Source organism: Aythya marila, assembly GCF_965140915.1.
Source record: "Aythya marila genome assembly, chromosome: 7".
NCBI classification, from domain to species: domain Eukaryota; kingdom Metazoa; phylum Chordata; class Aves; order Anseriformes; family Anatidae; genus Aythya; species Aythya marila.
The window spans coordinates 19,170,530-19,193,819 of record NC_139048.1 but is presented as its reverse complement, the minus strand read 5'-3'; the positions used below and the strand labels follow the sequence as shown (position 1 = coordinate 19,193,819).

At 42.2% G+C, this 23,290-nt stretch overlaps 1 protein-coding gene across 1 annotated transcript in view; it reads right to left on the bottom strand.

The window, feature by feature from the left end:
* ANTXRL (ANTXR like) overlaps nucleotides 1-23,290 on the bottom strand; it is a 55,006-nt gene that overhangs the window by 6,731 nt on the left and 24,985 nt on the right. The window contains exons 13-17 of the mRNA XM_082764579.1: nucleotides 19,929-20,024; nucleotides 18,723-18,761; nucleotides 16,037-16,135; nucleotides 14,504-14,671; nucleotides 13,310-13,390 (exon numbers count right to left, since the gene is read on the bottom strand). Coding sequence (XP_082620705.1) covers nucleotides 13,310-13,390; nucleotides 14,504-14,671; nucleotides 16,037-16,135; nucleotides 18,723-18,761; nucleotides 19,929-20,024 — 483 coding nt within the window. The remainder of the gene's footprint in view (nucleotides 1-13,309; nucleotides 13,391-14,503; nucleotides 14,672-16,036; nucleotides 16,136-18,722; nucleotides 18,762-19,928; nucleotides 20,025-23,290) is intronic.

Genomic DNA, 23,290 nt, shown 5'->3' with positions numbered 1-23,290 from the left:
ATGCAGATGCCCTCTGCAGTTTAGCATAGAGAGGAATGTTACCTGTTTTTCTCTTTCCAGCACAAACACTGGGTGGGGAAAAGTAAAACAGCTGTTTGGTGTGTTTAGAAAGCATGTTGCTGAAGGCACCTTTCCCTCCATTGTTTCGAAAGGCCTGCGAAGCCATAACACTGGCGAGAGGTTTAGGCTGCATGCTGGAATCAACAAACCAAATTCAGCTCTAGGTTATACCAACACCTCTCAAGCGAAAATCAGGAGAAGGATTCCAGATTCATAAAAGCTTCCTTCAGGGCTATACAGCTGTAGACTGTGATCCCTGTAGTTACATGGCTGTGACAATGGGGATATAAGATCCCATACCAGGGACAGATCGCTGCTGGTACAGTGCTGCTTTGCACAAACAAACACTGAAGGTGTTTAGGGAACTGCCTGAGTTTCTGAATCACAGCTTCCACCAGAATTCAGGCAGAAGCCGTCACAGCTTAACCACAACCATCTGTTAAGTGACTTGCAATGCCTGTATTTTGGTTCATGAAACTATTCCTTTAATAAGAAGGGAATCACTTTATTTTATGACTTTCTGAAGAACGGCAAACAGACATGTTTCTGCTATGCATCAAGAGAACCTTGTGCAAGCTCCAGAGAGCCTAGAAAATGATTCAACAAATGTAATAACGCCCAAATGGTACCACCCTACCACTTAGTTGGATTGGATGGCTCAGGGCTTCAAGAGCTCAGCTGCAGCCAAGAGTTATTTGAATGGACATGTTGTTGCCTGTACATGAGATGTACTCAGTAGCTCTCAGCCCCAGTTTTCACCATCACAAATTCACCACTACACTTAAGCAACAGCCTCAATAAATAGGATAAAATCCTCTTTCTGAAAAAGGAGGCTTGTTACAGCAGACTTCGCGTATGAACCTGGCTCAAGGCAACGCTGTACTGGGGCCAGATGCAAGGAGACCTCAGTGGGCAAAAGCCCAGGTCTTAGTGACTTCTGCAGAGATAAACCATTGGATCAAAAGACACCACAAGTCAGTGCTTTGCTCCACTGTCACAGAACTCAAGTCCTTCCCAGCACTGCCGTGAGTGACCATCCTTGTCAGCCTCCAACTGTCATTTGTCTTCTGCTGTGCTCTGCTGTACCCAAAGCATACTTTGGAATTCAGTACTATTTACTGCTAGGCAATGAATACTACAGATAAACTCAATAGCTCTACTGCAAAAACATTTAAGGAAATTCAGTCTTGATATTTGTAACTTTATGAATTTAAAACAGCCAAATAATCAATTCAGGAGAAAAAAAAAAAAAAAAAAAGGTATTCAGATGAGATGCAACATAGAGGGAGGAGAAAAAAATACAAGAAAAAATAGAACAATCTCCCAGAAAAAAATGCAAAGCTGCAAACCCAGCACTAGTGCTTTTGCCTACAAGCCTTTCCAGCCTCTCTGTTGTCTTTCCCCCAGACATCAATTCCAAATATATTCATAGTCTATAATCAAAGGGGATCCCATAAATCTGTTTGCATTACTTTCACTTCAGTTAAAGTGATAGGCGACGTCAAACTGCTGCCAGTTTCTGCCACACTCACTGATTTGTCAGACAGATGGGTAATTTAAAGGCCATGCGCCGCATTGTGTCATGAAAAATACGGTTGGGTTGGGAGAGTCTGACAGACAGAGGCTCGGATGATCGATGTATGTATTGTGACACTTCCTCACAAAAGATTACCAGCGTTACCCTACAATCTCATACATCAAAGACTTCTGGTGAACACTGGAGCAAATCTTCCTGAGTACTTCAAGCAGCCATTGATAAATTGAGGCCAAACTTTTAGCTAGGGTTAGGATTAACAGCCAAAAGGGAAAGGGAAGAACAAGTGACAATAAATCGTAAGCCAGTTTGAACTTCTCTGGTATATTTCAAAGGATTTCAGCATTGAAGAATTAAGCCCTGCACTCATCATACTATCCTAAAAACAAAATGCCACAGCAATTCTGCCTAGCAGGCACACCCCTCTGGGATTAGCTTCAAAAAAATTGTGACTGTTTCTCAAATAAGCTCTTTCTTAAAGTAACCACAAGATTTTTAACACTGTGTCTGAAAGGATTAAGTAATTTCCTCTTCAAATGCATTTGAAGTCTCTTAAACCACAGAAATACTAAGACTTTAATCCAAAAGTATCCTGTACCTCTGCTCTCCTTGCACAGAAGGAAGGAGAAGCATCTTTTTTCTAGGAGCATTGTATACACCAAGTACTTTAGGGAAGGGGTTCTGAGTTGCAAGGTGCAGTAATATGATGGTGATCGCAGGCACAACAGCTGTGAGTAGCTGCTTTGTTGTCTACGAAGCAGATGATCTGCGTAAATCCAGTTCTGTCTGGTTTCAGCCCCACTCCCAGGACAGCAACCCTCAGATGCTGCGACCCGCACGGCGTTACTGTCATTCAGGCACCAACCGAAGGTCAACAATGCGCCATATGGAGTTACGCCCTTGCTTCAGCTCACATCTGCACAGTCTTCCTAATGCACAATTATTTTGCCTCCCCATATGTCCATCCACTTGTTAGGCTCTTGTTACGCTGCTTGCCAAATTGGCTTTTCAAAAAGTACAAATACTGAAGCAGCGGGATCTGCCCTTGTCCCAGCTCCAGCTTTTATCCCAGTGTAACAATCACATGTGCAATTCAGGCACTTTGTACTTCTAGGCAATGCCTCCTCGACCACCTAGGAAGTGTTTTTGTGTGTGGTTTGGGGGGAGGAAGGGAGGAACCTCTTGAAAGCCACTGCATCTTGTTTCTGGACTAGTTTCATCATAGTGCTCAGTATATCACTCCTCAGTGCTTGTTCCCCTCAAAATTTTTAGCTACTACTCAGCAAGGTTCTGATAGAAAGGAACAATTCTGTTAAAAGGACCCAGGCAATTCAGTGTCATAGGCAAGTCTCTTCACCCATGATAATAAGAGCATTTCAGAAAAAAGTGTTTCAAAAATCCACCCCATCTGCCAGCAACTGTCACTTTTCTCCGTCTATTACAATAAACACATTGATATTTAGCAAAAAAATCAAATCCACTTTTATCTGTGCACGATGGAATGTTTGTACACACTAAGGTCAGCCTGTTTCCTCTTTCTAGCTGTATTAGCTGACCTAATAAAAGATATCCTTCCCATTATAAACTTAACTTGGGTTTCCATTCACCCTCATTTTTGCTTATGGACTCTCAGTGCCACAATTTTGACTAGCTGAGGGGGTATATGACTGCGGAAGAATTGGCTTCAATTAAATATTTACTGAAACATCTTAGTCTTTATTTTGGATTAATATGATACTTGCCTTTATGGTTTAGAATGAATTAAATAGAACATGCCTGCAAAGCTTAATTGCTCTAAAACGCAAGTTTAGAGATCCTCACAAAGTGGTCCAAAATATGGGACCATGAAAATTAATATATATATATAATGACTTTTTCATTAGTGTTTATTTCATTAGCATTTAGCTTTACTTTCTAAATATCAATAGTTCATTGCAAAAGTGGAGTTCTAAAACTCAACAGAACAGATCCAAGTTTCTATGTGAGCTAAAAACTCAGGAGAGGAAAGCACAGTAAAAGTAAAAGGAATGCTAAAACTTCAAACCATAAGGCAAAGGAATACGTTGAAGTGCTAGCATCTACAAAGAGTCACAATCACTTTAGCTAAGTAAAGGTTTTGACCCAAGCACCCAGAAACTGATGGGGTATACACTTTTAAGATCAATGACTTCTGCAAAAGAAAGTTTAATTTTGGAGACGTTAGAGGGCAGTGATTAAAAGAATAAAGACTTTTTAGTAGAAATACCTACACTGAATATCCTAACCAGCAGCAGTACTGAAAGCTGTTCTACTAGATCTATTTGTGAATGAGGCAGATTATAGATAGTAATTTATTTATTTATTTATTTTAATACAAAGAGCCTAACCAAGGAGGTACAGAGCTCCCACTACTCAAGTCCGCTGGGCAAGTATCAGGATTAGCAGCTGGCTCCTCAGCAGCCAGGATCTACGTGAAGCAGCCTTTGCCAAAAGCTTCTTTGCACTGCACTGCTTCATGCTGACTGCGTGCTGAACATGTCATGGCTCATTAAAACCTTCACGGATTTCCTGGGAATTGCACTGATTACCCTGCAGCACACAGGCTAGAAATTAGTGAGCCACTGAAACAGTTTGTCACATAAAACCCAACCCTGCCCTGTTTTCAGACACAGTCCAATAACTTTTACTAACTACCCGTCTTATATTTGGGACTGAGATACTGCTTTTGAGTTGAAAAATAAAGTATCAGAATTGTCAGGGATTCCTGTATCAGCAGTTTGGTGGTTGGTCATGCTTTCAGTTGAATAAATATGTAATTTATATTTAATTTCTAGTTATAATTAATGGTGATTAAATTTTAATTCTTAAATGACGTTGTTGTTAACAGATTAAACACCAATAACTAACATGTAATTATTTTTTGTATGTAGCCATTTTTGGTTATTAGACCTCAAATCAAAACAATATAATTACCATAAAATATCTGTTTGTATGAGAGTTTGGCTCTGTATACATCCTCTAGTTTGACAGGTCCTCTCCTGTCAGTGACTTTTATGGTGATATATTTGGCAGCTCAGAATTGTTACCTAAAGTGGTGTCAGTCCAAAACTATTTACAGGTAAGAGAAAGTGGGGTTGACTGAATGGAAAAGGATTTTAAAAGATTTTAAAGAAGTGGAGTCCAACAATGACAATATACTTATTCTTCACCACTGCTTTAAAAAAAAATAAGAATCTAGTCCATCCCTTTCTTTATCCACTGTATTATAGGGCATCTTTACCTGCAAAATGATATCACTTTTGGTCCCTCCTTTTATGATGGAGCTATCTGAGGGGAAGAAAATCACTATATTGTGGGCTATAAATCACTCATATGGTAACAGCGAGTGCCTTACAATAGCTGTAGGTAAACATCTAATAAACTGAAAATTACAACAAGATGAATTCAAAGGCACAAGAATGATCCAAGAAGCAGCAGAAAACTGCTTACAGGCCAACATGACATGCACACCTGCAGACACTGCTCCCACCTCACAGCTCAATCTGTGCAGGGCATTGCTTAAAATCAGGAAGGGGTCCTCTAGGAGAAATCTACTCAAGTTCAAAGTCAGTGCAAGAGCACATGGAAGAGAAGTGGGCTACTTCCAACCTACACCAGGAGAAATCAGACAGGAATCAGATGGAGAAATTGGCTCTTTTAAGCTAGGATCAGGGACCTTCAGCAAAATAAACTTCATGATGAGCATATCCATACAACCCGTCTCTCACATGCCTGCTACCACTTTTCCAGCTTAAGAACAGGAGGAAAGAACAACACAGCAGGTGTTAGACATGGAAAACCTATCCCAGTAAAGAAGTCAGGACTATTAAATAATTTGCATCATGCTCCATTCAGCAGGAAGCTGCATGTTTTTTCCAGCCTTGCCTTAGCAAGAAAATGCAGCAATGGACTACAGACACCTCCTGAAAGAAGGGCCAGAGTCACAAGATATCTTGCAGGAATGTACAAAACATCACATGTCTTGGACCTTGCTGAGGTTGTGGCTGAAGTAGCTCTCAGTGCAAAGCATAACAAGGTCTGTCAATTCTGAGCCCTAAAAAGCTGAAATGGTGAAAGGGATAGAAATGGATGACAATAAGCATAAACAAAGTAATGGTCCATCAGTCATCCTTTATGTTCGCTACCAATTTCCAAATATAGTAATGCTAAACCAAACCCCATCCAAACCTGACAGAAATATCTTGCTTAAGTCAAACCTAAACCTGCACTCATGATGCACAATTTGCTGCCTTCCTCTTGGCTGCCAACTTTTACGGATGAAGCTCCTAAAGTAGAGGAAGTGAGAAGAGACACTGCTAGGTTGTATCGTCTACCCAAGGTCAGGCAGAAACTTGGGAAAAAAAAAACTGGTACATACAAGTTCAGGACTCGTGACTCACATCCCTTGTTTCAACCACAGCACCACACATTTCCACACTTGAATGCTGACCAGACTAGAATGTGGTTCAAGGGAAAAAACAGCGGTTAGTTTGCAAAAGATTTTTTCTCATTTCCTTAGCATTTTCAGGGAAAAGGAGGTTGCATGTGCACATCACCTAGAACACAGAGGGCTTTGGAGCATAGCAACAATAGCAACAAATACTTGCTGGGCATGACAGGCCTAACCTTGAGGTGTCAGCGGGTTGCTGGGAGGAGCAAAGGAGGCCACAAAGGACCACAAGTGGTCTTGCTCCAACTGTAATTGTCACTGTGCTTTCCAGGGTGAATTGTTTCATCGTCTCTGCAGGAGCCAGATTTAGGTTGTGATATACAGAGAGGAAGAGCACTAGGCTCTTTATGCACCCAGCATATAGGATAACGTTGGAGACTGAGAGCTTTCTAGAGAAAATGGCTATTAATTTTCCTTGACTTAGACAAAAACATAAAACTTGGGCCCACTGTGAAGATAAATTGCCTCTTTGTTTAAAATTTGGAAACAAATACTAGCATGCCCAAGCCCTCTCTGAGTAACTGGCCCTTAGGAGGCTCTGCTGCTGTCTAGGACAAGTAGATGGTAAAATTGCAATTTTCACATTACCTCTGTGCTCATCTCACAAGGACTTTCCCCTCCTAGGATGACTACTACAATTCATTATCAGTATTAGCATAATTTGAAAGCACAGAAAACCTCTACTTGCCTCAAAGCTCCTATGTTAAGCTGGATGGAAGAGCCCCTTGGGACAAAGACATCTTATTTCTAGGAATGAACACACCAGTGAAGCAGTTCAGGTTCTGAAGTCCCAACATGGAACTTTCCTTCCTATTTGTAGTGCACTATAGAGACCTAACACCCTATGAAAAACTGTCCCTGCCACGCTTCCCCTATGCAGCATGATCAGTCTATCAAGTACCAGTTCTGCACTTTGAAGCAGACAAAGCTCTTCCACAAGTAACTGATTGCCATCGCTCACACAAATTCTTGCTATACACCCTAGTCCCAGTTTACCAGAGGTAATGACTTATCCCCTCAGAAGCACAAAACAACAAGAAAAACATAAAACATAGGTACACTTTCATTTTTCCTCAGACCCCTAAGGAAATTCAACACTCAGAGTGCCCAGTCTTTATCATTGCAAGAAGGGACACTACTTTGTGAGCTTCACTTCAAAATTTCTATGAACCCCACTCCTGAAAGTTATCAGCCAGTGAAGACTGAGGTTTGTACTTATGTAATTATATTCCCTAGAAATAACCCAAAAAGCAGAGAAGAAAAAAATATTTAATGTGAAAAAAAAAAAGCAGAAAGACCTTAAAATGTTGTAGAAAATACCAAAGTTTTTGCTGCAAATGCACAGAACTTGGCTTCCTATCTGAGACTAAAACTGCCATAGAAGTCTGGAGGATTTTGATACTTACCTGATGTTTATGTTCAAAGTAAGATTAAGTAACTTAACAAATATAGCTTATAAGCTCTCAGGTCGCATAGTATCTTTGTGCTACCCACATACAATAGCAGACAGTGATTTTGGGTAGTCCTCTGGTACCACAACATGAACCACAATAGATTATACAAGAACAGAGGCATCCAGAATTACAGCTCCTCTGTAGACAGCAATGATGCAATACCTTTTCATCTTTAGTTAACATTCTGTATAATAAACTTAGAATGAATAACAGTATTAATATATCACAGCAATTTTATTTCTAGAACTCAAACATCTTTAAGGCATCTTTAAAGTCATGGCATTACTCATTCTCCACATGGGGAATCAGATTCCTTCACAGCTAACAGAAGTACGTAAGCAGAGAGCTAAGAAAGGCTGGTTAGGTTAAGTTCTGGACTATTACCCAACTCAGAAGACAATGAGGGATGCATTTCCCAGCAGTGTGAAAGAAGGCAACATGGGGTTCAGCGTTGATCAAAGGGCACTCCTCCTAAACCCAAGAATACTCAACTGAATTCAAACCAGGCCTGTACAGCTCACACGTTCTATTCCAAGTATTATTAGAGCAGCAATGCAGTCCTGCCTAGAAAATCTTGATGACATCCACCAACGACAGACACATCAAGGTCACAGTTAGCAAGGAAATAAGCCACTGGTTCTTAACCCAGGGTCATGTTCCCTATAAGCACTGAGAATCAGATCTAATGAACCTGTTCCTTTGCCTTAAAAAAAATAATAAAAAAATCAAAGTATCAAACTTACATATGCTTTAACAGTAATAGAATATCACCACCCTATCTACCTAACAGAGCCAATCTCTGAAACGCTCAAAATGCTGACAGGCGCAGTCTCACTGACCTAGAACTTAATCTCATTTATTGGTGGGGAATTACAGTACAACAGACATAAAGCAACTTACATCAGGTAAAGCCAGAGTATCTGAAGACACAGCTCAGTGTCTTAATCACAATGCCAATCCTTCTTCATTCTGCTGTGCAGCCCATGCTGAGTAGCACCAGCCCTGGGATCTGCACCAACCTTCAGAAGAGCCTCTTTCAGTGGTTGCTGCAGAATGTGCCTGTGGCTCCCAAAGCCCTGGACACACCACTGATCTGCATGGGGGCAGACAGGCAGCATCTACCAAAAAGCCCATTTGTAAGCCCTTCTTCTGCGACAGAAATAACATGAACTTGGCACAAGTGAGAGGTAGTGCCAGTATGTGGGCTTCTTACAGGACAGGAAACTCATTAGTCACTGATTATGTTTCCAGCTGCAGTGCTCAGCGTATCCTGGGAACCATGCATTAGGACACAGGCCCTGCACCAGGGAGCTTCCCCCCCATACCATGTCTCTTATAGCAGGAATTAACTTTACAAATACTGGTCTCCTTTGCCAAAAGAAAAATAAGTCAGGTAGGGGCTACATGTGTTATTTTCATCAAAAGTGACAAAGATCACCCTACTGTGGCAATGTCCCAGTCTCCTGAATTCTTCAGATAGAATTCTCTTTCTATCTATGAAGATAATTGGCTCCAGGAAGGTTAAAGATATGGAGAAAAACCCTCAAACAGCATACATCTCCTACAGCATACAGTCTGAAGGAGAACAGTGCTGCTTTTCCAGCACCCCCATAGATCTGCCAATTGCTACTTGGGTAATTACAATACAGCTCTGATCTGCAGAGAAACCTATTAAAGGCCATTACCCAGGCTTGAAAAGCAGTAATTAGTCTGAGCTCCAACTAGCACTGGTAAGTGAGCAGCTAGTGTAGAGTGACAGGCGGGTGCTGCCATTCCCGTGGGCTGCTTTCAAACCACTGACCACCTGTGGGTAGTAGCCAGAAAATAATGACAAGTCATTAATAACCGATAGGCTTGGTGTCCCACCTTTCGTCTGAGGAGTCCCAAGTGCCTGTCAGGACTTAATTAAACCTCACAGCTGTAAGGAAGGCAAACATTGTGTTCTCAAGATTATTTTGCAGTTGGGAAAACTAAGGCACTTATAATCCATTGTCAGCTTTACTAAGAATCACTCAAAATTTGACAATATTCAGATGTTCTGAACATTAACAAACACACCAGCTTAAGAGTAATTGCTTTGAAAGGGATTCACAGAATAAGGAACCCATCTCCTCATTTCAAAGCCTTATGTTTAAAATCCCAGTTGCCACGACTTACTCCAAGTCATGCAGTGGATCTGTATGTAGAACTTGAAAGGACACAAGTCCTGGCTTCCAGCGTGAGCAGCCACTCATAGTTTGTTAAATTTTTGAATGAAGCACAGCCTTTTTACGTTCAGTTTGGGGGGAATAAATAGGAAAAAAAAATCCAATTTTTGTACCACAGTCTGCTTCTAGTCCCTTTCCCCAAAAATAGATTTTGCAAATGCTAACCAAAGGTTAGACTGGTAAAGCATTACTTTTTTTCTGAGTACAGTCCCATGGGTATACAAGGGTAACAGTGACAGCAAAATCCAGTCTACACTCTCTCTCACTGCTGCAGGTAATTTTCAGTGACAAAAGTAGGATCACTTTCTAAAGCTTTAAGTAAACAAGAGCTATTTTGCGGGAGGGGAGGGGGGACAGTATCTTTTTTTAGCTGAGGTTTTTGGTAAACCAAACTGCTGAGAATTTCCTGTGACAGTATGTGCTGAAATGCAAAATGGAATGGATTTGCTGAAAGCAGCAGCTAAGCAGACCATTTGAAAGAAGCATTTCACCTTCCTCTCTGTACATATCGGAACTCTTAATGTATATTTGATGGCATTGTTAACACACCCACTTTCGATCCAGTAGGCTGAAGAAGAGCAGCTCAAAAGCTCCCTTTTGCAGAGTACTGAGAACCTGCCTGAATAACCCTGCCCCTGCCCCTCCAGCTGCTGGGGCTTCTATTAAATACTTTGAGATATTCATGTATGCCTATTTCCCAAACCCTAATCTTTATAGCAGTCCGCTGGCAAGATCACAAACTCCTGAATTTCACAGGGGAAGCAGAGGAGAAGCAGTCAACACAGCTGGTCCTGCTGGTCCCACCAGTGGTGTTGGCACCAAGGCTACTGCAGGGCCATGTTCCAGCTCCGTCAGTAAATTCCTCATTGGCAACCAGAGTCTCCTTTTGTCAAGGAAAACAAATATTATATGTGGAAAAAAGAATAAAAAAATCAAATAAGAAACCATCACCACATGCCATTGCCTGGGGGCATCCCAAGCTAGCATTGCTTTGAAGAACATGTATAAAGGAACCCTCATTCAGTAGCAGGAGATTCCTAAATGTATTCCTAGAAGACTGAAGAGCTTTTATATCTGCCCACACTGTACAACTCAGACCTGATGCTGCACTTTTCAGTTAGAGGGCCCCACCAGTGGGTATGGCAAACCTATGCCTTGATACAGAAGGACATCACTACAGAGTGATGGGAGAAGCCCTCAAGGTAGCAAGGGCAACCCGAGCAAGTATCCCAAGCCACAGGTAGCTCACCTGACCACCTCAGAGCTGTCAACCCCTCTGTTGAGCCACAAGAGTTGCGTAAGGCAGTGACCACTGGTGCTCTAAGCCCCAAATCACTGGTAGAAGAGAGGGGTAGCAGCCTTGGGATGACCAAGGAACAACATCGCACTGAAAATGCATGCCTCCGTAAGTACCAGCAGTAAACCAAAAGCCTGTTGACCACCTCACTCCTGCACATCTGGGCGGGAGTGACCACATCCTTGCATGGGCTCTTGGGGCAGCCCGGCTCCTCCAGCTCCCTACAGCCCTCCACCTATCCTTTAGCCAGGATGTATGGATGCGCACGTGTGTATACAGGTAAGTATGCATGAGTATGCATACTTATGCAATATACTCATATATACTCATGCAATATACTCAAATATACTCATGCAATCCCTCCTCACCAAAATCTAAAGTCAAAAAGAATTGGAAAAGTCCACTGAACAATCCATAGCCTTGCTCTTCTGTGCTAGATTTCTCCATGAAACACAGGCCTGTGATGCTCTTTATTTATACAGCAGAATGATGTCCAGTTATTTTCTTGTTTCCCATTCAATTTTCTTCAGCTTTAGTTAATTTCACAGACCAGGGAACAGAGATTATTCTATTCTTCCACCAAATCTGGCTCAATAGGATTCTTTCCACCCTATTTCCCAGATGTACGTTTGATTTTCTAATGTTTGCCCTGATACAATAATCCTTCAGCTTGCTCTGCTTTACATAGCCTCTTTTGAGTCACCCGTCCTCCCTGCAGCAGAGCTGGAAAGCAAGTAACTGAGCATCCCTGTTCTGAGCCAGCCCCTGCATGTTTCTCAGCCACGCAGGCTAACAGAGGCTCTGTTGTGCTCTGCACCCATAGAAACATAACAGCCAAGCCAGTAAAAGGCAGAGGATAGATTCGTAGTATACAATGTTAGCGCTATCAAAATACAGCTGGGCCTAAAGAGCCTATTCAGAAGCTCTAGATCGTGCTTAAAAAGTAAATAAGGTGTCTCGAGCACAGCTGCCATGAAAATGCAGCTTGGTGAAACAAGTTAAAAGGACATCTTACAAAGTAGCATGGGATACTGAGTTTGTTCTCTTAGTGCCCTCACACACCCAAAGAAAAATTGAAGACAGTGCAGTTTAAACAGCAAATCTGAACATTTGGTTAATAACTAGAAAAAAGCCCTAATGAGATTTTGCCAAAAGCCAGAGGGTTGCAACTTCTTTGCCCAAGATGATGGAAAGTAGGGCTAATTTTAAGCCTGTTTTCAGAGATTAAAATCAACCTGGCAGACAAGCCCAGCACAAGGCCCCCTGCACCACAACCACCCCAGGAGAGCACCTGATGGCCCCCACTGCTGTAGCTCTATAACCCTTTCAACCAAAAGCAAAGGTGATGAAATATACTTATTCTGAGTACAGAATGGCCATGGGGCAGAGAAGAAAGATACTATCATCTCTGCTTGATCCTTGTGTTTAAAAGCTCCACTGTGGAAGGACAAATCTGAAGGCAAAAAGAAAAAAAGCAGCAGCACTCAACTATTATGGAGTTTTTCCTCCAGGACAGCACAATAGACAACTGTAACTTGCCAGGCTCTCATGGGGAAGCAGAGAGCTCCTGGTATCACAAGTGACCCTGGAGCAGCAGGCAGACAGCTGTGTGGCTCAGAGGCACAAACTCCCTGCTTTGTCCCAAGAAGAATCTATTCCTGATCTGCATTTGACTTTATGAAGACAGGGGATATCCTATGCCTCCATACAAGATATGGAGAAGAGATGCATCTCTGCTCAGAGTTCCAAGGAAATCTTTTTCTCCATTAACTTTGCTAGAGGTTATTTCTTCATGATCTGTACTGTTCATAGTTTCTCGTTAGCAATCAATTTTATTATCAAATCTGAAAAGCCATTATCCTTCCTACCAAACTTCAGAAATATGATGTTGAATTTAATATGCAGTAGTAGTTTTACAAAACTAGCAGTCCACCAGAGAACCTTTTCTTTGATTCCAACAGATGTGTGCAGGAAAGCGAGGCTAAGAATTTACATTAATGAAAGAGAGAAAGATGCTACCAAAGCTGGTCAGCTTCCACCTCAGTCTGCTCAAATCATAACAGTGGAGATATCGCTGTTGACCTTTTGGGGCAATACTTTTAAACAGATGCCACTGCAAACATTTTAGCTCATTTTGAAATCTCTGGTTCTCATGACAAATTTTTAGCCTTGGGGTAACATAAAAAGACAAGTTTTCACATACACAAAAAAAAAAAAAGCAGGGAGAAGGATAGCACACTGATACTCCTAACAGGGAAATGGAATGACAATTTGTTTGTGACACCTTACCTTATCCCCTGGCTGTGGTCTCATAAGAGAGACTTGATCATAGCCGCGTCGAACCAAAGCCCATAGTGCATCAAGTTTGCCCTGAAATAAAAATCACATGAGATGACCAAGAAAGCTTGGGATAACATCATGAAATTAAACTACAGCTGAGCTGATGCAGCCTTTCTGTATCAAACTGTATGAAAATTGGTCCTTGGCCTTTGCCCCATGCATGCCAGAGAGCCAGAATAGAGACCTCAATGTGGTAACACATACCTTATACACAGTGGGCCACACTCACCCTGCTCAAAATTCACTGAAGATGACAAGTTTAATGTGAACAGCACCTAACTGTACCTCTTTATGGAGTTATATTAGCAACACGCAGAACAATGAAAGTGTTCTGTATTAGATAAACAGCCACTAGACTTAGGCAGGCATCAAAATTCACAGGTACTTTCCAGCCAATAAATTCAAGCACTGTTAAACCCATCTGTGAACCAGCCACAGCAGGATGGGGAAGGTGGAACTTCATTCCTGCACCCACAAAGCACTGGTTTGGGACTTGGCCACAGGTTTCTGGGATGAGTGTGGTATGTTCCTGCCTCCATCGGCACGAGCCCTCCAGCTTCCTTAGCTGTAAGCTGAGATAACAGCTCTGGGGTTGTGTGAGGATACATACATTAGGGATGGGGAGACATCAGATACTATAATGACACAGGAGAAATGAGGATGAAAAAGCACGGAGAGACTGAGTGACGTACCCAAAATCAAACACTACATCTTGTGGCTGAACTAGAAGGGAAGAGAGCTGAATCCCAACCCCAGGCCTTAGCCACATTGCAGCTGAAGCAAGGACAGGGCACTCCATCTGATCCTCCTTGTATGTTGCCGTGAAAGAGCATACAGCTGGGACCTTTCCCAGAAGAGCTGAGATATCTGCTGTTGCGACCCAGTCAGCGCAGAATTTCCAAAAAGGGGTGAGCTAAGAGCAGGAAGATTTCTGCTCCTGCCCTCCAACACACCCCTCTACCCCCAAAAACTGTGGCAACACAGGGCCTGGTGCAACACGTTCCAACAAGTGGGCAAAGTTGAGGCCACTTTTCTATATACAAGCTCTACCAGATCCACCATAAGAAGGGCTGCACTATGGAGGCAGGATGTAGTAGCATGTAGGACGTAAGATTTTGTCAAACCAAGGAGCAGACTCATTACCTTGATTGGAGTGTACCACTTCCGCTGAGAAGGCGGTTTTCTCACGTGGGGCTTTTTGGGCTTGGGTTCCCATGGCTCATACTCCTGCTCTGGCAGCTTAATAATAGCATTTTTGGGTTTTTCCAGTTTTGCTCCTTCCTCTGTTGATCCTTTGTCTCCCCACCGCACCTAAAGCCAGGAGAGCACATTGTAAGTACAGACATTTCTGTGGTCCCTCCCCTAAGCAGGTGCTTTTTGCAGATATTAATCTAGTTCCATCAGGTAATCCAAATCCAAATCAGGTAGTCCAAATAGATCCAGCAAAAAGCCAGATTTATGTAGGTACCCAATTGTCACTGTAATCAGATACGCATTTAAGAGTCAAATATTTTCTCGTGAAAGCAGTCTGAACTACCAGCATTGCACCTTCTGGCAACTAAAGGTGTTGTGGGAAGTTGCAACATCTAGGGCAGATTAACTTATTTTCAAGTGAAATACAAAGCCCTGCTCTGCTAGAACACAGGTGTAATTTGCTTCCCATTGACTCACCCTAAAAGCAGGCAGCAGCACTAGCTGCAGAAAGGCAGTCATTTATAAACAGCCTTATTCTGATTAGTTCAAAAACTAAAAAAGGGTCAGGGAGAAGGACTGGACTGTCTTCTTAAAAGCAGCAGCCCTCAGACTCATGGGTAGCTCACTACTAAAAACATCTCTTCCAAATGCACAGCCACAGAAGGGGACAGTAACTTTATCCTCACGTACCGTACACTACTTATCTCAACCTGAAATTCTGCTTTTGTAGTCTGGCTCAAATAGAAATGTTATCCCACTCTGAAGGGCAACACGGGAACCATGGGACTACTCAACCAGAAGGATAAAAATTTGTGCATGTTCATTTTGTTAATGCTCAACTGAAAAAAAAAGTCACTGTTTATAATTCTCAAAACCAACTGCTTCTAGCCAGGAACTGTGTAGACAACATCCTAAAATACTACTTTTTTTTTTCCCTTATATATAAAAAAGACGAGCTTGTTTACTGTTAGGGTAACAGAGCACTGGATCAGGGATTGTGGAGTCTCCTTCTCTGGAGCTATTCAAAAAATGCCTGGAGGCAATCCTGTGCAACGTGCTCTATGTGACCCTGCTTGAGCTGGGGTTTAGACTAGATGATCTCTAGAGGTCCCTTCCAAACTTAGCAATTCTGTGATTCCAAACCAGCATAACTCTGCAGCAGACAAGAGAACTGGAGCCAACTGCATTGACTGAAGAGTTAGATTCAGTAACTCAGAACTTCTTTTGGTGTTTGTCCCATTTCTTAACCTGCAAATTTTCTCCTGCTCATAATGCTAGATTCAATTAATTACTCATGCAAATGTGCCAGATTGATGTCTGATACTTGGATGCCAGGTGCAATCAGGTGGACAAGCCTTAATTAAATCTCAGCCTCTACTCCAATGAAGTAGGTGTGTGGGTTTTGTTTTTAAACACAAACACATTATTAAAGTTAAGCACATTTGCGTTGATTTTTATAACAGCAAAGTAAAACCCAAATACCTCCATCCTCTTAATTCCACCAACACCTCGGCCTCCGTAATAAGATGCATCCACAGTCGGCCACTTTTTCTTTGGCAATCCATCTTCATCATCTGATTCCTGTGGGAAAGACGGGGAGATGTTACTGTTGTTCTCACATAAATGGGAAACAACTGAACATCCTATGGTCCAATCCTTCGATATCTGGCTTTGTGTGTTACACTTACTTGCTGACAAAAAACAAAAGTGTCTTGTCTCTGCAGCTGCAAATTTAACTGAGAACTGCCTATTCCCCTTGCCTCTTCATGCAGCTTTTATTTAGTCAAATATGCATTGAGCTTCAAAATCACAACTGACTTTTAAGGGATGGCAAAGTGCGGATGAATTGTACATTATACTGGCTTGCCACTACGCTGTGCAGAAAATGCCACAATCAGCTAACCCAAAGAAATCATTTATTAATTGTGCTTTTAGAACTTAATGTCACCTAACAGGGAAAAAGCTACCACTGTGAGATTTCTAACATGTGCATCAGGCCCTTTTCTCATGGCAGCTGTAACCAGTTGTTCTACGCTACTCGATTCTTTGCAGAGTCTGGCTCAAGCTGTACAGTTTGGAGCTGGGACTGAGACTGGAGCACCTCCAAGTTTTTAGGAAGCTCAGATCCAGAGTTTTTGACCTGCATTTCTAAAGACTGCAGATTTTCTTCTTCTGGAACGTGGGAGATTCTGAATCAGGGTTTTACTTCAGGTTCACTGTTCTGTTCTTGCTTAACTGAAAGCTGGCAAATATTTCTCATTCAACAACCCTGGGAACGCATCCCCAGCTCTATCATCTTGAGCTGTAGAAGTTACTGGGATTTCTCAGTCTCCCTGTCATTACACCAGAATCAAGGTGGCTGAAAGTCACACCATAACACTTTCCCTGGCAGTCCCAAGAATACATATGATTGAGGGAGGGGCCCAGCAAGCCTCTTACAACACTATTTTTGTTCCTCAAAAAATAAAAAGAAAAAAAACACACCTAATGTTGATATATAGATGTGAATGCTGCTGTTGGACTGGCCTCAATTTTCATCAATACAATAGCACTCAATTTTCATCAGTACAAGTATGATTCTAGAAACACTGTGGAATTTTTATTCAAATAACAATTTAAAAAATAAAATAAATCAAGTGAAATCCAAATACTAGAGAAAGACAATTTGTTGCTAGGTTATTAGGTGACATTTTCTTGAAGTGGCCCTACATGTTTCTATTTCAATGTGAAAGGAATTGAGGCTCCAAAAGCCAATAATGTCTTTTTAAAAGCATGTCTTTATTTTTGCTTATTCATACTTAACTCTTAGGTTATGCCTTGGAGAAAGCTATTTCCATTCAGTGACATCTGAACTCTTAGCTATACCTCGTGTGTCAGTTCTTCCAACAAATTCTTCAGTATAGCCAGGCAAGACATTTCCATTACTGGTAAGGAATTTGGGGGTGTCCCCCTCAAGTCACAGAAATACACAAGGAAGTCATTTTGTGCATGTTTTGATGTTGTTTTGGAAGGGTATAACACACAAACCCATTTTGTGTCACATTAAAGACAACAACCAGTGAACTATATCAGCAGTTTTAATTTGTTTCACTTCATTGGGAACTTGAGCACCACATAAGAAACCCCATCTCTTCCATGGGATCTAACAGATTTAAATTCTGTATGTCTAACAACCCTTATTACTGGAAAGCCTGACAGTTACAGGACAATTAATTATGGCTTATGCTATTATTGTTGATAAATAATTTATACTAAATATCTCCTATACCAAGCATGATTTTTGGTGCATATTCTTAAGTTAAATTGTCATGGTGCTGCTGCCCAGGACAAGCAACAGGATCACAGACACAGCAATGGTGGCCTTTTGCAACCTCAAAACAGCAGCTGCGGTTGTCTCCTGATATTCATGCCAAGTTAGAGCAAATTAGCAGCAAACTGTAGGCTTCTCTTGTGGGTTAGGCAAGTATATTCCACCCTTTAACTGCCTGTGCCTAGGAAAAGAACAAAGGCTGGCATGAGCTTCCTCTGGAAATGCTTTTATTTCTTGCTATTACTTCCATCAAAACAGTAGAGTGAAACCTAAGCTGAGGTCAGGGCCTCTGTGTGTTACCATACCAAAAAGAGCTCAGTTCAGCCCAGCCTCCAACAACTCACAACATAAATAGAGAAGGGCCAAGTGTCCTGCCAAGGGTCAGGCTGCAGCAGAACCACAGCCAGAGGCCGGCTCCTGCTCACTCCCCTGTAAAGCCACAAGAATGCAGTCTTCACTGTCGTTTCTTTCAGCTGACAGACTTTGCTTTTTACTTCCAAAGGGGCTAAACTGCTGCTGAGAACAGCAGCTCTACTGGAGGAGGGATGTTTTTGATGCTTAAGAAGCAAAGATTTTCCTCCACACACTTGTGTGATGCACAGCAAAAGGAACAAAATACCATACAACCTGTGGGTCTGCGGACTTCTGAATTATGCAACTATTTTCTCTGAGAATGAAAATAATCTTGCTGTAGTTATATAAAGAGGCCAGAAGGCAGAAATAACTGCCCTGACCCAAGAGACTTCCTCTCTCAGCTTCAGGGTGTCATTAAGACACCTCCAGGGCTGATGCTCCTGGGCAGTACGATGCACTACAGTGGCTGCAGACAGTGTGACAGCTCAGAAATAGCACACTTACAGGCTCCGGAGGTGGTGGTGGAGGTGGCTCCTTGATCACCTGGAATATATAAACAACAGGAGAAATCCGCGTTAATAGTAGGGCTCATCCATCCCAGTGCTATGCCCTCTCTGCTTTCATGCTTGTGTCATACATGGGTTGCCCTGCTCTGTTCCCCCACATTCAATTCTCTTATTAGCCTTTCTGCTTTTTCAGCAGATGAGAAGCTAAACCCATCAGATTGAACTATCCAGTAAGTGAAGTGCCTTCGTAAGTAACTCATAATACAGCTCCACATCCTGGTAGTTCTGCCCTAAAATGTCGTGTGATTACCAAGCTAGTGCAAAATACTCATTCAGAATCTGCAGTTCCTATGCATAAAAAAAAGCCTAGCTCTAGTGTTTAATAGCAGAGCTTATGTACATATTAGTAGATCAGTTTCATTATACTCTTCTGCAGCAGGTGTCAAAGCTTGTTTTACAGAACCATCGACCCCTGTAGAAACTTGGGCCAAGCTCAGGCAACAGCAGGAAAAGGAACTGAAGCCTCTTGAAGCTCTCACGTGCTGTTTATTTGGCTACTTCTATATATTTCATTTGGTATCCTCTTCTGCAAACACTGCACTTGACCCTGCAAGTGTTCCTCCTGTGAAAAACCTCAAGGGAATGACTGATTACTCACTGCACACAGCACCACAAACAGCAGACTATAGTTACTCGCACGGATAGCAACATTTGTGCTGCAGCACCAGGACCACCACATGTCGTAAAGAGACCAGGCTTCCAGCCCTGCCTGGTGCTTACTGGCCTCTGTGAAATGTCCACAACTTTCAGCTCTACACACATTAAACTCTGACTTGCATGTTTAACAAATAATGCAAAAGCATTTCTGATTTACAGGCACTTCAAAAATTGTGCAGAGAACTTGCATCATGTAACTTTCAGGGTATCTAGGCATCGCTTCACCCAAATGCATGCGATCTAGTCAGCTGATCTATTTTTGGAATAGCAGTGTGGGCATTTGCACCCTACATTACTCTGACTGTAGGTAAGGGTAGATCTTGTCTGTGATGCACAATGGAATGCATTACAGAATCCATAACACTGCAGAGTCAAGCTACTTGGCCCACTACTACATGAAGAAACTAGAAGTCCAAACCATTGTGATCGTTTTAGCATTAAGCCAAGAAAATGGAAATCAAGTAAAAATAAATAAATCTGTACTTACCACTGTGCAGCAAAGGGGCCAGAACCACCAAAGAAGAGCCAGAGCCAGCAGCAGAAAGAGAATCAGCAGAGCAATGAAAAGGATGGTTCCAGTCAGCTGCAAAAAAAGATGATTGCTTTTGAGTTATCTCTGTAAGCCAAAAATGAGGCTGGAGCCCAGAATTTATGCAATTAGATTGGGCAAAATGAGCCAGGTTTCCCTTACTACAAGGGCTCACTTAGGCAGTGCAGTACATCATTGTTATCATTAGGGTCTCATCAGGATTTAGTGTGACAAATGTGTATTTGAAGTCATGCTCCGGGAAAGCACCTCCTGTTTGTGGTATGTATATCTGCAGTTTATATATAAATTTACAGTATGCCTATAGATCACTAAACTCAAAGGAACTAAAATTGTACACAAACCCTTCCCAGATCTATGCTGACAGGTCCCTTAATACTGTCAGAAGGACATTTCAAACTACATGGCCAGACTCAAGCAATCTTCCATCACTAGAGATGCAGAATATACCAATGTTGATATGCAAAGAACAGGAATATTGAGGCTAGGAGCTTACAGGTAACGTAACATGTCAACATCACACAACAGAGCAAAACTTATTATTATCTCAGCTTCAACAGCTCCCACACCAGCCTCTGTTGCCTCTTGACTCAAACAGCACACAACCCCAGCCTGAGGACTTAGACAAACTAGTCATTAATGCTGCTGGTTCTTGGTATGCTTCTTGGGACTGGTTTGACTTTTTAATAACATGCTGTGAGCTTAACCATTCCTCTTTCTTATATTCTATCTACCACTCTGCAGGTGGGAGTCTGGGGCCAAATAGTTAAGGAACTACATTCAAAACAGATGTCAAGTTTTCTCTAAAGAGTCCAGAATTAAAAAAAAAAAACAAAAACAAACAAACAAACAAACAAAAACAACAAACAAAACAAAACATTAACACTTGAAACTAGCTTTTCCTGTGGAAATCTTGCTCTGAGTGCAAACATGACAAGATGTGCTGACTGAGTATTGCTCTGATGACTATAGGAAAGCAGGTCTTCGATGTGCTGCTTGGCCCCTGCAGAACATATAAACCACATGGCTTTTTGGAAATTAAACATTTGATGCAGATGAACAGTGGCATGGTGAGACATGCAGTTTCCTTGGACTGCAATGGGCTCTGGGATGAGGTTAATATTAGCTCTGGTGATCCAGACCTGTGAAAATAAACCTCTTTAATGGTAAATTGAGCTTAAGAGGTTTATTTTCACCAGCAACTGGGATACCAGAGAACAAGAAAAACAAAACAAAAACAAACAAACAAACAAAAAAAAACAGTAGCAAACTGGAGGACAGCCTGGGACTGGGAATTGAAAAAAGCTTGAAGAAAGATCTGTCAATCAGGATGAGGGAATGTGAGATGGCTAGAGAGAAAGCTATAAGATGCTTTGAAACAAGGATAGGTTGGACGTTTAATGGAAAGAAAGCAAGTTCCAGTGAAGATGCATGGAGGTTAAGGTCCATGAGATTTACCTTCTTAAATCTGAAAACTACTTGCTGAATTCTCATGACAGGACAACTCAAACTCATAGCCCCTTCTTTCAACAGGGCTTCCCTTCATTGTTCCTAGTTGATTTGCTTATCCCCCAGACAGCAAAAAGGCTGAGGGTAGAAAAGAACGTATGGGCTGATTAGAGTTTTGCAAAGTCTAGATGAGATTCTGAGTGGCTGACTAGGGTGATACCTGCTCTTCCTCAGGCCAAATTTTAGATCTGTCAGGACTGGCATGTGAAGACACGACTAACCTATCTACAGCTCCTACACCATGCTTAGGCATGGGCCCCAGTATCCCACAATTCTAGCACTGCATAACCAACCCTCCACTGCTCTGCAACTTCTTGTCTCAGATGCAACAAACCAACCTGTTCTGGGATACACTACATAGCTCACATCGTTCGTTAGGTCAGGGAACAGGAGAAAGCCAGGGTGGAATGCCAGGTGTCCTGCCCAAAGTGGTTCTGTTGGAAGACACTACCCAGCTGCAGCTCAGCCGCATCCCCCTCTGGCACACCCCTGGCCCCAAACAGCACTAAAACGTTTGGGAAACTGACACTTGGGAGATATCAACTCCCAGTGAAGCCAGTTTGCTGAGAAAAGAGTGATTAAAATCAAGTATAACTTTTAAGAGGCGTTTCTGTACTCCTTACAACAAATCCAAGCACAGCACCAGTGCAGCACATGAGCCACAGGCATGTACATACCACTGCTAACTATTACTCCAAACACACATTGCCTCCTTGTCCCGTTCCCAGGCATTGCTTTTCCCATGCTAAGTACTCATATAAATCACCAAGACGTTTGCCAGCAGCAGCTCGGGAGCTGCTGGCAGCAAGAAGCTAGAGAGTCCTCTTTCAGTGATCAAATATACAAAGCATTGTAATGAAGCTGGACTTCGAAAAAGGAAATAGCAGACTTAATGCAGCTGAACAGAAACGAGCACAGGGATTGCACAGAGGCTTTAGGAGTAAAGTCAGGAGAAGATACTTACTGTACAGAAAGGACAGAAGCACCAGCTGGGGAGGAGAGCTGAGCAGGCCAGCTGACTGCCGCTCACAGAAAAGGGAGCAGGAGAAGAAAGGAAATGGAGGGAGTCTCTAAAACAATAAGAGCGAAAGGCATGAGATTAGGACAAAGTTGGAAAGTGAACTACCAGCCTCCCTGCTTATGGAATGCAACTGGGATATCTTTCCTGCACCAGATGAGAATCAGGCCCCTTGCCTCCTTCACATTCAATCTGCAGGAGCTGGGCAAAAAACGTGAGATTGACAGGACTGGAGATTGGAGTTCTCTCTTTATCCTATGGCTATTGAGAGGAAAGCTTCTTCTGACCACATTCTGGCCCGAAGGGACCCCAGCTAGGACTAAGACTTCAGCCTCCATCAGAAAAATTACATGTGGGTAACTAAATGCACCAGTTAACACTTGTGTTTCACTGCGGACTCAAAAGGCTTCACGGTATCTGGGGTAGAAGGGAGTAAATTATGGAAATATAAACCCTTAATGTAGAAAACTTGGAGGAAAGTTTGTAAAAAAATATAATTATATATATAAGGCAAAACTGCAAAATCATCTCTCTCTGCTAGACTCTGCATCCTGACACCCTGGGCTGTTCCAGCAATATGCTGTAAAATTTCCCAGCTGCATTGCTGAAAACATCAGAAAATCAAGTCGCTGTTCCCATTCCTGTCTTTCTACTCTGCAGCTGTCAGAAAGGCCAACAATGATTACAAACCAATATGACAGCATTTGGTGTAGGCTATAAAAGTCCTTTTGACACTAACAATAGTAATAAAGCCCAGCTTCGATACCAAGTGCTT